The sequence below is a fragment of the Diceros bicornis genome, chromosome 6 (genome assembly GCF_020826845.1).
Source record: "Diceros bicornis minor isolate mBicDic1 chromosome 6, mDicBic1.mat.cur, whole genome shotgun sequence".
Lineage (NCBI taxonomy): Eukaryota > Metazoa > Chordata > Mammalia > Perissodactyla > Rhinocerotidae > Diceros > Diceros bicornis.
In genome coordinates this window covers 27,838,600-27,853,777 of record NC_080745.1, presented here as the reverse complement: position 1 = coordinate 27,853,777, position 15,178 = coordinate 27,838,600, and the positions used below count along the sequence as shown (strand labels likewise).

General features: G+C 56.2%; 1 protein-coding gene across 2 annotated transcripts in view; it reads right to left on the bottom strand.

Moving 5' to 3' along the window:
* The window catches only part of ZCCHC24 (zinc finger CCHC-type containing 24), a 62,651-nt gene extending 47,848 nt beyond the window's left edge, over positions 1-14,803 (bottom strand). For both annotated transcript variants that reach the window (XM_058543094.1, XM_058543095.1), the window contains exons 1-2: positions 14,518-14,803; positions 2,272-2,472 (exon numbers count right to left, since the gene is read on the bottom strand). In XM_058543094.1, the coding sequence (XP_058399077.1) occupies positions 2,272-2,472; positions 14,518-14,763 (447 nt within the window). In that variant the 5' untranslated portion in view covers positions 14,764-14,803. The remainder of the gene's footprint in view (positions 1-2,271; positions 2,473-14,517) is intronic.
* Between the last annotated feature and the right edge of the window lie 375 nt (positions 14,804-15,178).

Genomic DNA, 15,178 nt, shown 5'->3' with positions numbered 1-15,178 from the left:
GCTCAAGGAGGCAAAGAGCACTGAGGTCTCAAGACTGGCATTCTCACACATGTTCTGCCCTCTCCTCAGCACTTCACCTCTCTGAGACTCTGTTTCTTCAACTGTAAAATGGAGCTATGGCTCCTACTTCTGCCATAGAGTTAAGAGCCCTGCACAAGATAAGCGAACATGCTGTGTAAACCATCTAAAGGAAGAACCAGGGTTGGCACTGTGCTGGAAAGCGTTAAGGCACCAAGATCAGGGACCCTCTGTCCCCACATTTAGGAGAGCTCTGGCCCTGTCTGCAGAGAGGGCAGTGCGTGCACACACACTCACACACACACACACACACACACACCTTCGCCATCCCTCACCTCTGGCTCACCATCCGTGGCCTTTGGATACTGCTCACCTTGTGGGAGGCACTGCCACCCTTCTCCCACCAACGTGTCAGCCCCATTCCAGCCCTCCGTCTCCTGGAAGATTTCCCAGGCTGCCAGCCCAGTGTGAACACAGTTCCTCAGAGCCCCAAAAACCCATGTTGGTGTGTGAATGCTACCTGCTTGCCAGGGTTAATATCCCAGCTCCCCCACCAACCAGCTAGATGATCCTGTGAGAGTTCTTGACTCTCTCAAAGCATCACATAACATGAGGCTAATAAGAGCACTTAACACAAGGAGTAGTTGTGAGCACTGAATGAAATAATGCTTGGAGATTCCTCAGCACCGTGCTTGTCTCTTCCTTAAATGAGGCTAAGTCCTGCCTTGCCCACTACACAGGCTGTAGGCAGGAGATGACGGAGCGAAAAGTTTTTGAGGTGGTGTTGTTAATGACTGAGAGGTAACAACCCCTGTGCTGGGGGCTCAGCTGGGGAGGCACAAGGGGCTGCTGACTGGGTGGGCCATGGGCACATCCTTCAGGACCAACCAGATCCTTAGCTGCCTGTTTGCCCCTCGTCCTGTCCAGAGAACCCCTGGTGGGTAGGGGTCTCACCCTCTGCAGAGATCTCCTCGTGCCAAGGGCCTCTTGCTTACTGCACGTATTGAGGGGTAGACGGGGCCCACTGCGGTATGGATCTGGAGGACAGCCACCAGCGGGTCAGCTCCCACTATTCAAGGTCCGGGGTGGGCCTCTCTTGTCCAGGAGCTGGGGGAGGCCAAGACCCCTGGCGTACACGAATCCCCGGGGATCTTACTAAAATGCAGTTCTGGGGCGGGCCTGAGATTCTGCATTTCCAATAAACCCCCAGGTGACACAGGCGGCTGTGCCTGGCTGTACTTTAAGTAGCAAGGACCAAAGGAGGCATGGCTATTTCTGAGAACAGCAGTGAGTGACAAGCACATCTCGGCCTCCCGCTGGTCCTGAGGGGATCCAGCCCCACCCAACCACGCCCTCGGCTTCCAACATCTGGAGGGTAATACTACATGGATTTTCTGAGTTTCCAGGATTCCGTTTCCATCACACATATAAAATACAAGTAGTACCACATTATAAAAACGTTGGAAAATATGAAAATAGGAAAAAAAATTACTGATAATCTCATACCATATTTAAAACAACTCTTAACCTCTCTCCTCAGGGTTCCAAAGCCACGTCTGTCAGAGATCCAAGGGTCATCTCATGAGTGGGAGCTGCCCCAGGAGCCCCACCCTGCCCTGGCGAAGCACTGGGTGAGAGACGGGGGCCGCGCCCGACACCCCCCATCTCCTGGCCCCCTTCTCACCCGAGGGAGAGATGCCCAGCCCCTTGATGCCTGAGGCCTTCACCCAGACCTAGGCTTGGGTCACAAAGTCGGGCAGGACCCCCCTCCTCCCTCACAGGCAGCAGGCCGCGGAGGAAGCGCTGCTGCAGAGGAGGCAGAGGTGGGGTCTGGGGCAGGGGAGCACATCTGGATTCCTGGCCCAGAGCCCGCATTCCTTCTCTGTGAGTGTGAGGAGATGGGGTCTCGGGAGAGCTGTGAGGAGGCTGCTGGCCCCCAGCCTCCCCCACCATAACACCACCCACCCTGGCAGGAAGACTGGTGGGGACTTGAAGGCCCACAACCTCGTTTTGGGGTCCCCCACCCAGATTGCTGACTAGCCAGTACAGGCCCAAGCTGGGCCTCTGTCCCATCCACAGCAGCCAGCCTTGCCTCAGAAACACCAGAGAGGACAAAAGGTGGAGGCCAGAGGGCCACAGGGCCACTTGCTCGTAGAAGGGACCCTGGGGGGCCGCTCCACCTGCCCTACCCATAGTAGCCAGTCCACAGGTCAGTACGGGGCCACAAACCCTGCCCGGGCGGAGCTGCCTTACCTGGGGGCAGTCCTTGATGTAGTGTCCTTTGTTGAAGCATAGGTGGCACAGGTAGTTGGGCGGGGGCCGCTTGCTGGGCTTGCGGGTCTCAGAGCTGAGGGTCAGGTCTGAGAAGTGCTCGGTGAGGGAGCTGAGGCCGTCGGCGATGTTGTTGAGGGAGCCGTAGGGTGAGGCGCTCTTGTACACGCTGCTGCTCAGCGCCTGTGGGGACAGAGGCTGTGAGCGCTCTGGGAGGCCTGCGCACACACATTAGCAGCCTCGGCCTTGGGGGCATTTCCGCAGGCCCGTACACACACACACACACACACACACACACACACACACACACACACACGAATTCACATAGACTCTTCAGCTGCCCATGTGCCCCGGCCTCCTGGAGCCTGAGCTCAAATCCTAACTCTAGTTGTGTGTCCATGGGCAAGGCAGTTAACCACTCTGGGCCTCACTGGCCCTGTCCGGAAAACGGGAATAATGATAACTACCTCCTTGGGTTTCTACAAGGCTAACATGAGGTCACAAATGTAAAGCACTTTAAGTCCTGCCTGACACTTAGGAACCACTCAGTAAATGGTGATGATGATGATCATCATTAGTTCCTCTTTACACACTGCCAGGAGACAAGAAGGTAAAGCAGAAAGCAACCTGTTAGATTTGGGGCTCTGCCACATACTCCTGGAGTGACTTAAAGCAAGCCACTTATCTTTGAGCTAAACTCAATTTCTCCATTCTGTAAAGAAGAGGAACATCAGCTTGCAGCATTGTTTCCACTGTACAGATGAAAAGACTGAAGTTCAGCACTTTTCCTGGTCTCCTGCAGCACGAGGCCTGGGCAGACTGCATCCGGGGAGCCCTCAGCCCGGCCTAGGCCAGCTCTCAGGGAGCCTGGGGAGGAAGTGGCCCACCTCTCTCACCTCTCCCACCTCTCTCACCTCTCCTACCTCCAGTTGACAGGAACCAGATGTCTTGCCTGGCTTCAAAGCAGATGCAGCCCAGGCCCCCTCCTGGTGTATACAGCCTCTATTTATAGGAGTCACGGGCTCCGGGCAGCCAGGCACACTGGAATTTAGCGAAGGTGGGGCCTGCTGTGAGGCTGGCAGGGAGCAGCCATGGGCCCCCTTTCCTGGGGCAAGGCCAAGGCTAGAAAGAGGCCGCTTCCCCGGAAAGGTAAATCGCAAACCTGGGCATGGTGCTTGGGCATCCCCTGGCCCCAGCTCACGTGCCCAAGGACTCCAGGAGTGAACTACCGACCTTGGGGAGACTTGGGTCTAATGGAGAGACACGGTCTTGTTCTTGCAAATCCCCAGGCTAATAGGGGAAGACAACCCCTGAGAGGAAGTTGCCTCCGTTCCCTTACAAAGATGGGGCAGACAGGGGTCCAGGATGGGGACGGTCCTTTCTATGTCCCCTCAGTGTGAGAAGGGGGTGTCAGCTGAGAGCTGGCCCTAGGCAATCAGGCAACCCACCCAGCAACCAGGACAGATCCCACCTCTCACACATGTATACCTCAGCCTCCCTACTTGTTCCATTTCTGGGGGTCTGGCATCCCCTCCTAGAGGACACAGCCCTCACCATCTGGGTGCCACCACTCTTCGTGGCTTCCTGGACACCCTGCTACGTGACCCTGGGCTAGCCCTTTCCCTCCCTGGGCCTCTGTTTCTTCTTGTGTAGGTTTGGACTGGAGGCTGGGATCTGGAAGGAAAGACACAGACACCAACATCCAGGGCAGCCCAGGCTCCACACACAGTCGGCCTACAGTGACTGGACACAGAACTCAAAGGCTCCTAGTGACCAACTCTGCTCTACCACTGCCTAGTGCTACCCTGAAAGGGACCAGTGAAAGATACCACACAAACCTGCATTCCACCTCAGGGTGACTCTAGCTCTCAGATGGCCCAGGCAGAGTGGGCCCTCCTGGGAGGCCGAGGGTCCCCATGCCTGGAGGTGTGTGAACCAATACTGGACAGCCTTAAGGAGCGTGGGGAGGGTTGCGATGGAAACAGGATTAGATGATAATAGTTAACATACACTGAGCACTTACTACACCCCAGGCCTTGGAAACTTGACTCGCACTAAGATAGCTGACACTTGCCACAACCCTGTGAGTCACTGTTCCCATTTTACAGATTAGATGAGTATGCCCAAACTTGTATTGAATGACCTGGGAAACGTTTAACCAATATAGTTTTCTGGGCCCCACCTCAGACCTATCAAAGCAGCTCCCTGGGACTGAGGGCCTGGAATTTGCATTTTTTTATTGTGGCAAAATACACATTACATAAAATCTACCATTTTAATGATTTTTAAGTGTACAGTTCAGTGGCATTAAAAACATTCACATTGTTGTGCAACCGTCACCACCATCCTCCTCCAGAACCTTTTCATCATTCCAAATTGAAACTCTGTTCCCATTAAACACTAACTCCCCACACCGCCCTCCCCCCAGCCTCAATCTGCATATTTTTAAAGCTCCCCCAGGTAGTTCAGGTACAACCAGCCCAGCCCCACTCAGCCTTGGGAGCACCTGGACTTCCCAAGCATCAGGGTCTCTCTCTAGCTTGACTCGAGGCCTCTTCCCACCCAGCTGGCCTGAGGGAGGGCAGCATCGCCCCAGCTTCCCAGAGGAAAGTTCATCCAAACAAGAAACTTGAAGCTCCAAGTGGTGTGACTCACCCTCATGGCTGGGAAATGCAATTTCACAAATAACAACCCCCTTATTTTTTTCCCCTCTTCTGTCTTTTCTTTTCTTTTCTTTTTCTGCATAAGATTTAAGCAAGTCCACAGGAATCAGGACTGTTTTGGCTGCAAATTGTTAAGAGGAAGGGGAAGTCTGGTGGGTGCCAGAAAGTGCACTAATTACAACCTTTCCCCCATCTTGTGGCCACACTCCCCTGCCCACGGGCGGCCCCGCGGGTCTCCCTGGGCAGCCAGAGGCCTCTGAGCAGGCTGTTCTATTCCTGGCAGCTCAACACCCTGACCCACCACCTCACAGGGGTCACAGCTTTGTTCCTGTCGCACAGGTAGCTCCAGGTCAGACAGGCGAGGCCAGAGGTCCCCTCTCACCACCTCTCCCACATCCAGTGGACTGTGGCCTGTCCCTCATGGCTGCCCCAGCCCCAATCCAAGATGACATCACCTTACAGCTGAAAGGACAGAGTGGGTCAGCTGACCCGACCTTATTGTCATGTTACAGATGGAGAAACTGAGGCCCAGAGAGGCCCAAGGGCACAGAGCAGGGCACACAGCCAGGCCTAAGGACCAGGAGTCCTGCTTGCCAGCTGGTGAAAGGGTGGGTGCGGCAGCAAGCTGTTTCCTCTCTGAAGCTCCGAGGAGCTCGAGCCATGGAGGTGAAAGGCGTCAGCCTCTCAGCTGTCTCCACGGCCTGGCCTGTGGGGACTGGAAAGAGTGGAGGCCAGGACACACAGAGCTCCCTCCCCTTCAGCTGCGGAGCTGGGGCCTGGCCTCTTGGGTTTCCCACGTGTAAGCCGAAAAATGGAGCGGGGAAGGAGGGGGCAAACTTGATGACCCCTGCAGTCCTACTTTCTCAAGGTCCAGACACCCAGGTACTGAAAGACACCCCCAGAGCCCGGCATGCAGAGGGCACTAATCAACATGGTGCCATCTGTCCCAAGTCCTGCCTGCCATCTGTAGCTGGAGGGCAAGTCCAGGTGGGAGCTTCCCTTCATCAGCCAGCCCCTAACTCTGCAACACCAATCTGCTCCTCTCGGCATCCCACGGAGGAGCTGCTTTTCTCCCTCCAGCTCTGCCCTCGCTGTCCACCCCCGGATGCCCTCTGTGTCCATCCAAACTTCCTCCAGGACCCGGCTCCTGGTCTGGTTCTAACTCTAGTGGTGTGGCCCTGAACCCACCCCGTCCTCTTACTCGTGCCTCGGGCTACATGGGACAGTGTGAAAAGCACAGATTCAGGTGCTCCTGAGGCCCCATTGGCATCGAGGCTCCGCAGAGCCGCCATGGGAGCTCCTGGACCTCCTGGCCGTAGCGCTGTCCCCAGAGCTGCACGCTGGGGACCACTCCATGACTCCCCTGCCCTTGTCTGAAGGAGCTCTGAAGTCTCTCTCTAATTTCTTTGCACAGTGCTGCCTTCTTATTTCTCCACAAGGCTGGACAACCCCAAAGGCAAAGATTCTGCAACCTTCTGTGGCCACAGAGCCCAGACTGTTTCTGCTGCTCCTTACACCTGTGACTGTCCTGGGTGCAGATGATCACAGGCAGGGAAGGGCCTGGGAGCCCCACTTGACAGGTGAGGTAACGGATGCCCTAACACCTTAAAGGATTTAGTTCCTAAGTCAGAGGGGGCTCTCGCTCCAGATTAAGCTGCTCTGGGCACTGGTTGAGGGCAGCCCCACTAGTGTGGTAGGTGGAAGCTTCTGGGCCATCTAGGCCCAAATCACCAGCCTGGGGAAAGAGACCACCTCCCTCTCCTCCCTGGGCCAGTGACCCCAGCAGCCAGCAGGCAGTGTGGGATCCTCACGCCACACCTGGAGGCAGAATGTCAGACTCATGCCCATCGCTGGGACTTCTCCAAAATTCTGGCTTGGCTACTGGGGAAAGTTAGACGAGAAGACACTGAAGTTTATTCTGATCCTACTTGTGTCGTATACTTGCCTGGATCTTTCCCCTTTCGTAGTTCTCTTAAACCCGGCAAGAACACTATTTGGATGGGCTTTATTAGCCCTATTTTATAGAACTGGAAACTGAGGCTCAGAGAGGCTGAGTAACTTGCCCAAGGTAACATAGTCAGCGTGTGGCTAAGAGGAGAAAGACACCCAGATCTCCTGGCCTGTTATACTTCAGCCCCCACACAGCCTCCAAAGCTTGGCTTCCCCTACAGGAAGGGGAGCCAGAGGAAAACGCCAGGTGTGGACCACTCTCCTTGGCTCAGAGGCCCTGTGACATCATATTGCCAAGCCCCTTGGCCCTGGCAAGATGAGGCACCAGCTTCTCTGGGCTGCATGAGGGGTTTGGGCCCTGGGGTTGGTAGTTCTACTAAGGGATTTGGAGTAGGGAGGCAGAGATTTCCAGGGCTGACTCTACCTGCCAAGCTGTGCTCCCCCACGTCCGCCCCAGGACTGTGAGAGGGCACAGTGGGAGGGGGCAGGCAGGAGTTAGGGCAGGTGGGCAGAAGCTTCCGAGGGCAGCCCAGAAGGAGAAGAGACTGGTGCAGAAGAGAGAAGCAGGAGAGCAGGCAGACGTGGAGCAGCACCTGCGGGGAACGACATGGCCATGGGCGAGGCAACGAGAAGAGCATCATCTGAGCAGGCCTGGCTGGAGCAAATGCTGAGCCCTGTCTCCCTGCCTGAGACGGACCCAGAGGAAGAACTTTGACCCTAGTCCCCAGCTCTGTGGGAGTTCTTTCATCAGCTGAACAACTGCTTTCTTATCCCAAAAAGCCACCCGTAAACGCACTCCCCCGCACACACACAGACACGCGCGCGCACACCACCCCCTCCCCTACTCCTGTCTTTGGGACAAGAAACCATTCACCTCACAAATGACTCCACCCCTTCTCCAGGGGACCTGCACTTCTACCCCTAGGGTCCACCTGGGCTCCAGCCCCCAGAGTGAAACACACACACACCCCCTACGCACACAGGCAGAGGCGGATGTGGGCTGGGCTCAGGGAGAGGAGACAACTGGTTGTCAAGGCAAGGAGTTGGGCAATGCGAAAGTGAAGCCCCACCTTGTCTGAGGGTTTCCCCAGCCATGGGCAGACCCCAGCTCTGCTCCTGTTTCCAAGGTCCAAAGCTGACCCGCTGTAGGTCAGGAAAGTGGCAGGGTGAACCTTCACCCAGGCAGCCCTTCACCCAGGACCCCCAAGGGCACCATTGTATCCTGGAGGCTCATCCACCCAGGACATGCAAAACACAATTCCCTGTGCTCAAGGAAAGATTCCAATTTAAATAAGTAGTCCGTGTTCTTTTTGGTAGGGGAGCGGGGAGAGGAATGAGGAATGCAGCAGGGGATGGAGCACAGTGGCAGCAGGACAAAGCAGAGGAGACTCAGGGGAGACTCCCCCTCCCCATTCAGTTCCTCTTGCCTCCACCCAGGTCACCACTCACCTGATAGGCGCTCCCGTTTCACAGCCATTGCCCTCTGCCCAGCTAGAACATAAGCACTGGGGACCAGGCTGCCTTCCACTTCTAGAACGTATTTGTTGAATGAAAGCAGAAATCATGAATCAGAATCTGAGGACTAGAAGGGAACCTAATATCTAGCCAGTCTGGGGTACCACTGAGGCTTGCAGTCTCTATAGCAGGGGGCCTTGATTTGGGATCTGCTATTGACATGAGGGTGCCATGATCCCCTTGATACCATGTGCAAACATGCGTGTGCAAGTATGCTGCACTCTGGGCATTGCACTCAGGAGAGGAACTCCAGATGTCTTCAGTTCTCAAAGAGGTCCATAACCAAAGATGGTGAAGAACAACTAGCACACCTAAGCTTCTGCTGGGATACCTCTAGGGACAAGGTTTCACTATCACCCAAGTCACCTCTTTCCAATTAATCAAACAATCCATAAACATTCCTTCTGTGAGATCAAACAAGAGGATAAGAGACTGAGGAGAACATTCACATAGTCACAAGTCTGGGGAAGGAAGAGAGGAGGAGAGAGTTCAATTCAAGTCATCCATCCACCCATCTACCCAGTGAATGTCAACTGAGCACCTAGTATGTCCCAGGTACTGACTAAGCATTGGACGCTAAGACTGCAACGTGGAAAAAGACAGGATTCTTACTCAGAGCGCTGACAACATGCTATAGGGACAGACACATACAGTGCGTATTTCACAGCAAGAACATTGTTAAGACACGCTTTACCAGAAGCAGGTACAACTCATCTGTCACGTTCAGAAGCTGGAGGCACACAGAAGCTGGAGGGAGGTGTGCTCCCCATGGCAACCAGGTAAAGCCTCTCAGAGAAGGGGCATCTACTTGTGCCACAAAGAAGTTGGAATCTGTCAGTTATACAAGGGTAGGGACCAGCATTTTAGGTAGAAGCAATAGCAAGTGCAAAAGCTTCGAGGAGTGGGACTGCATGGTGTTTTCAGAAACCTCAAGTAGACCAGTAGAGTCAGACGAAGACAGAATAAAAGGTTATACACCACCACCATGCACGCCTGTGCACGTGGGCACGCGCGCACACACAGACACACACACACACACACACAGGAGAGATCAAGTATCCTGAGACTTTGGCTGGAGCCCTGGTTCTGCCACTGATTCCCTGACTGTTTCATCCTCCTCTTGAAGAGGCTTAGTTTCCCCATCTGGACAGTGGGGATGTTGCACGCAGCCTAGGACATGAGACAACAGTACTCAGAAGTGCTCAGTGTCCATCTCCTCCACCTCTCCCAAGCCAGGCCACCCGTGGACTCATATCCCATGGAACCCTGGGTTTCTGGGGAGCAGCTGGAGCAGGGGTATAGGAGGAAACTGGGTCCCTGTGACCAATGCCTACCACTCCTCAAAAGGTTTGGGATCAGGAACAAAACGTCAGAGGCATTGAGGCTTGACAGAATGCCCCTGGTTACTGCTGCCCTGCACTGGGGCCCAGAGAAAGATCCAGGTGACAGCCAACCTGGAGACCAGCAGGACGAGCCACAGAGACAACTGCGGTTGGACTATAGAAGAGGTCTAGATCTAGCTCTGCCACTGACTTGCTGGGTGATTTCCCAGGCCTCTGTTTTCTCTTCCGTAAAATGGGAGCTATGAAGACAGAAATGCCAAGAATAAAGCACCGCCCCAGAGTAAGGGATTGCTACTCAAGGGCCATCTTCTCTGCAGGGCCCTCCTCTTGGTGCTGACAGGACCTGGCTCTCTGCCTCTGCTAATTATTAATTACTAATGCTGCTTGCTCTCCTCCCTCCCACCTGACTCAGAAGGTCCATGAGGTGTGGTCTCCCCTGTGAGCCCAGGCCTGCCCAGTCAACTTAATTTGACACAGGGAGGGTCAGGCCACCTCAGCTAACAGGCCCTCGAATGACGGTCCTCCTTGCTTGAGTCAAAGCTCAGCTTTGCAGGGGTGGCCAAGGGAGCTGGGTATCCTCCCAAGTGACCAGGACCTGGGGCTGCCCCCACCACCCCACACAGACCACAAAGACTGCTGGGAACAAACTTCAGCTCCTGAAGCCTACTCTCAGCCCCAGTGAGAGAAACTCCCACCCTCACGGAACAGAAATGTGGCTTTGTTCTACACATCTCCACTGCTCAGGCAGCCCCTTGGCTCATCGACACCTGTGGTGGGCACAGCGACACACCAAAACCTTCCAAAGACTGTCAAGACCTGGGGACCTTTTAAAGCGGGACCCCACAGTTGCTCCTCTAAGGGTTCTAATAGCCCTGTCTGTGCAGAAGGGCCGAAGTCACGTCTGCTAAACCTCGTGATACTTTTGTTGCTGTTGTCAGATCTCCAACGGGTGGACCAGAGTGGTGAAAAGGAGGAGTCTTCAGTGTGGCAGAAGATAGTATTAGGACCCGGGAGGGCACCTGGGTTAACAGCTCCAGGAAGAGCCTCCTCAGGGTTGGAACTATCCAACAAGGAGAAGTCTGCCTTGACAGAGCATTCCCTGGGCCTGGGGATGTTTAGAAGAACACTGGCAGGTGTTCTGTGCCAAAACTGTACTCTGCTCAAATAGGTATGGAAAATGCTGGGTTGAAGAAAGGTTAACAGGTCTTGTACTGCAGGACTTCTCAGAGCCTTTACTGTGCTAGTGGGCATTGTGTGTCTCCAAAGTAAGGACAGTATGCTATGCTTTCCAAATGTATTTGACCCCAAAGCCCCTCCCCCGACCCCCACAAAGCATCACTTGACTGTAGGGCCACATCTTCAAGCCACATCTGTCCCTGGAGGAAGGGGGAAAGAAAGCGGCCTCCCTAAGCATCTGACCTGGAGTAGGACAGCCACATCTCCCCTTGAGGGGGTACAGGGACTACCCAGGAGGGGCTCTGGGCATCTCGGTGAGTGGCCCAAAAGCTAATGCTCAACAAGGTGATAACTCTAATTTTCTGGAAGTGGAGTTGCACAGCCCCCACACTGCTGTGAATTTAACTTCCAAACAAAACTTGGCAGGGAAGACTCCCATGCCGCCCACCCCCCACTCCCTCTAAGAATCTTCCTTGGGTATCTGGAGAGAGAAAGGAGGGGCTTAGCCAAGAGGCTCAGGAGTCTCTCTCCAAAGACATATAGCTGTTGCCACAGACCAGGGGTTGACACAGGGGTTCACAGGCCGTTGTAGACTCAGAGGCCTTCTAAAAACTGCACACAGTGCCTGAGCCTGCTTGGGCCTGGCACCCTTCCCACAAGCTGAGAAGCCCCCACAAGCATCCAAGTCACCTCCTGGTGCTGACTCTTCCACTTGCACATGAACTCTGCCATCTCTCTCTCTCTCTGCTCTCAGGGCCAGTGTTCCACTCAGAACCCTTGGCTTATCTTCAGCTTCCAGAGCTGAGGTTCCAGGGGCACAATGGGCTTCTGTGCCCCCATGTCCTCATCCCCTCCCCCCCCGCCCAAATCCCAGCTGCATTCATGGTGTTTTGCTATTGTGGCGAGAGCAGCCTGGCTAGGGGGTGTAGGAGGGGGTGGGCTCTTGGCACAGGGACTGGCACAGACAGGCCGTGGTCAGCGGTCAGCATGCAAGTCACATCCACAGGCACTGCCACTGGGCCTGCCAGGCCTTGCACAGAATGGCGACACTCCTGGGCCCCTAGGTCCCTTCACAGAGTCCCCTCTAGCCGACACATGACTTGCTTCCTCTCCAACAAGCCCCTTGGTGGTATTCAGGTGGAGGGTATCTTTTCTTGCCTTCTCAACCAGTTGCTATTTTGGAGCCACATTAGGTCACCAGCTAAGCCCTGGGCGCAGGAAAGGCCTGTCCCCAGGAGCACAGCTGGGGCTCCAAGAGGGTTTAGGAGGCAAAGTGGGTGGAGAGTGAGAGTGAGTGAGCCTGAAGCCAAGAAAGCCTTCCAGAAGTCAGCACGCACAGCCCTCTAGGCCCTCCAAGGAAGCCATTGGCCTGTGAGCATAGGAGAAGCCCCTCTTACCTCCCTTAACCCAGCCTCAAGGCACATTCTCTCCTGTTTGCACAGCTCTCAAATCCCATACACACCACCCTGGGGGATAGCAGAAACTACATTTAACAGATGGGCAAACTGAGGCCCAGACAGAAACAGGGGTTCCCCCAAAGTCAGGTCATGAAAGACTTTTTCCACCATTGCTCTAGAAAACCTTTACCAGCTCCTTCCACCCTGGCCTCAGTGAAGGAATGTGCCTCTTCATAGGGAAACTGAGGTAAGCAGCCATGAAGTGATAGGAGGCAGGTCCCACTGAGACCCAACTGGGATCCTGGATGCCAGAAATTTCCAAGTGGAGGCACAACATCCTACTCCCACAGGGGACTCTTAATGGCCAAAAACTCCTGGACCCACATTCAGGGAACAAGGCCACCAGAGGGTGGGAGCAGAGGGAGGCTAGTAGAGGCTGACTAGGGACCCCCCACTTGACCAGTGGGGCATTGTCACCCTCCTCCCTTAGGGCTCCCATAGGACCCCCAGGACATCACCCACCATTCATACTGTATCATCTTGTCTGTCTTCTAATCTGGGGCCCCAATTAGCCTGTAACTGAATCCCCAGGGGCCCACACGGAGCTCAATAAATCTTTGGTAAGAGAACAAACAATTGAAAAGATGCAGGCACTGAAGAAACATCCCACAAACTGTCCTCCAAGTCACTGGTCACCGAAGCCAGCTCCCTGAAGAGGCGGCAAATCTCTTACAAGAAAGAAAGATTCCCAGCCAAGAACAATTCCTCATGCGGAGAGAGTGCTTTACAGTTTACAAAGAGCTTTGGCATACAAATGCTTTCATCTGGCACCAAAGGGTGCCTCTCCAGACTCATCTCCCTCAACTATGTCCAATTGGCCCAACACAGGTCAACCAGTCCTCTCAGCTCTCCTGGTGTTGGCCCACCTCTAGGCCTTTAGGCCAGCATTTTAGAAGTCCACGTCTCCTCTGGCGAATAATGGCAGAGTTGAACGCATTATGTGGCCAGAAAGGGCGACCCTCTGCCTCCCCCTCTCATCCCCAGCACACTAGTGCAACTCTCAAACCATTCAGGACTCTGACTCTCCAAACACTAATTGGTGCACCCAGGTCTAGAAGGCAAGTGACTCTCATGTGTGTCCTCTCCCCCACCCCTTTCCCCTGCACTTCTGCAGAGAGAGGTGCCAGAAGGAGAGTGAGAGAAGGCCACAAAAGGCTGTCTGCAATTCCCCCATGAGACAGGAGTAAGTGGGAGTGGGGGAAGAGGAGGAGTCCAGCTGAAGGGAGAGACGAGTGGTATCCAGCCAGACTCTGGAGACCCTTCAAGAGGGGCTGGGAGGTCCTGGCAATCTGTGTATTTATCTAGCTGGGGAAGATGCACTGCCCCCTCCACTCTGTAACAGAATCCACCCAACAGGCCGACTTTGCAACGCAGCCCGCCCAGGTTTCTGGAGACGGCACTGGGCAGCTGGAACCTCTCCCCCTATCTAGGCCCCCTCCCAAGAGCTCAAGAGGATTTCCCTTTCATTTCCTTCCAGGCTGGGAGGGCGGAGGACAGCGCAGTCTGTGGGGTCAAGCCCTCAAAAACCACTTCCTATGTGGCTGGGGAGGGCAGGCAGCTGGAGGATGTATCTCGGGGTCCCTGTGTGAGAACAGCAGGAAAAGTCCTCTGGGCGAGTTACTGCTCTCCAGGGTACCCTTCGGGTCGGGAACCACCGAAGTGTCGGAGGAGAAAAGATTTTAGGCCCCTCTAGAGGAGCTCACAGCAGAATCCGCACTCTAGGTCCCAGCCAGCGGTGGCCAAGAGGGGGATGGGGTTGGGCGTGGGAAGGACACTTGGAAGGGGCTCCCCGCCCTGGCCGCGCCCCTGCTGTCTGGAGAAAATCCGGAGCCCCCAGCCCGGCCGGGGCCCACCCAGTCCCCTTCGAGCAGGGCACCCGGGCTGGAAGAGGGGACAAGAGGGCCCCACCCGCGCCTGAGCTGCTCCGGGCTGGGCTCAGCCGGGAGGTGACGCGCTCCCGGCGCCCCGGGGACTTCGGGCGGCGAGTTTGGCACAGCTGAGCGAAGCCAAGCCAAGCAGGGCCGGGCAATACGGAGCCGGGCCGGGCCAGGCCAGGAAGAGCGGGGCAGATAGAAAAGGGCCCGGCGCGGTCGACGGAGGGCGGGGGCACGCGGGGGCACCCACCTCTCCGCGCTGCAGCTGGAAAAAGCTGTTGAGATAGCTGGAGTGCAGGGGCGAGCCCAGCTGCTCCGGGCGGCCCTTGCCGAAGGCCAGCTCCGGGGGCGCGGCGCCGGCGGGCGGCTCGGGCCGGAAGGCATCGAAGGCGCTCGCCTGGTGCGTGTCCTGCAGCGACAGGTAGACCCAGTTGAGCAGCTGGGCCGGCTGGTACACCGAGGCGGCGCTCGTGTCGATGGCCGACAGCAGGCTCATTTTGCGGTGGCGGTGCCGGCCCCTCCCCGGCCGCCCGCTCGCGCCCCCCACCCCAGGCGGAGGGGCGGGCACCGGGGAGCCTGCGCCCCCTGCCCGCCACCCAAACCCCGACGCGATCGCCCCGCGCCCTGCGCCCCACGCGCTGCCCGCAGCCGCCGCCGCCGCCGCCGCCGCCTCCCCCCGACTGCAGCCGCAGCGCGCGCGGGCGGAGGAAGGAGGCAGCGAAAGTTGGGCAGGAAACTTTTGGGCCCGCCCCCTCCGCGCCGCCCGCCCCGCCCCGGGATCCGCTATCTGCCTCAGTGCTGACCCCTTCGGCGGCCGCTCCCGGGGTGGGGTCCGCCGAGGCCCCGCCCCTCCTGGCACCGTCCTCGCCCTCCATTGGCCGTCTCATTGAATATGGAGTGACGGGGGCGGG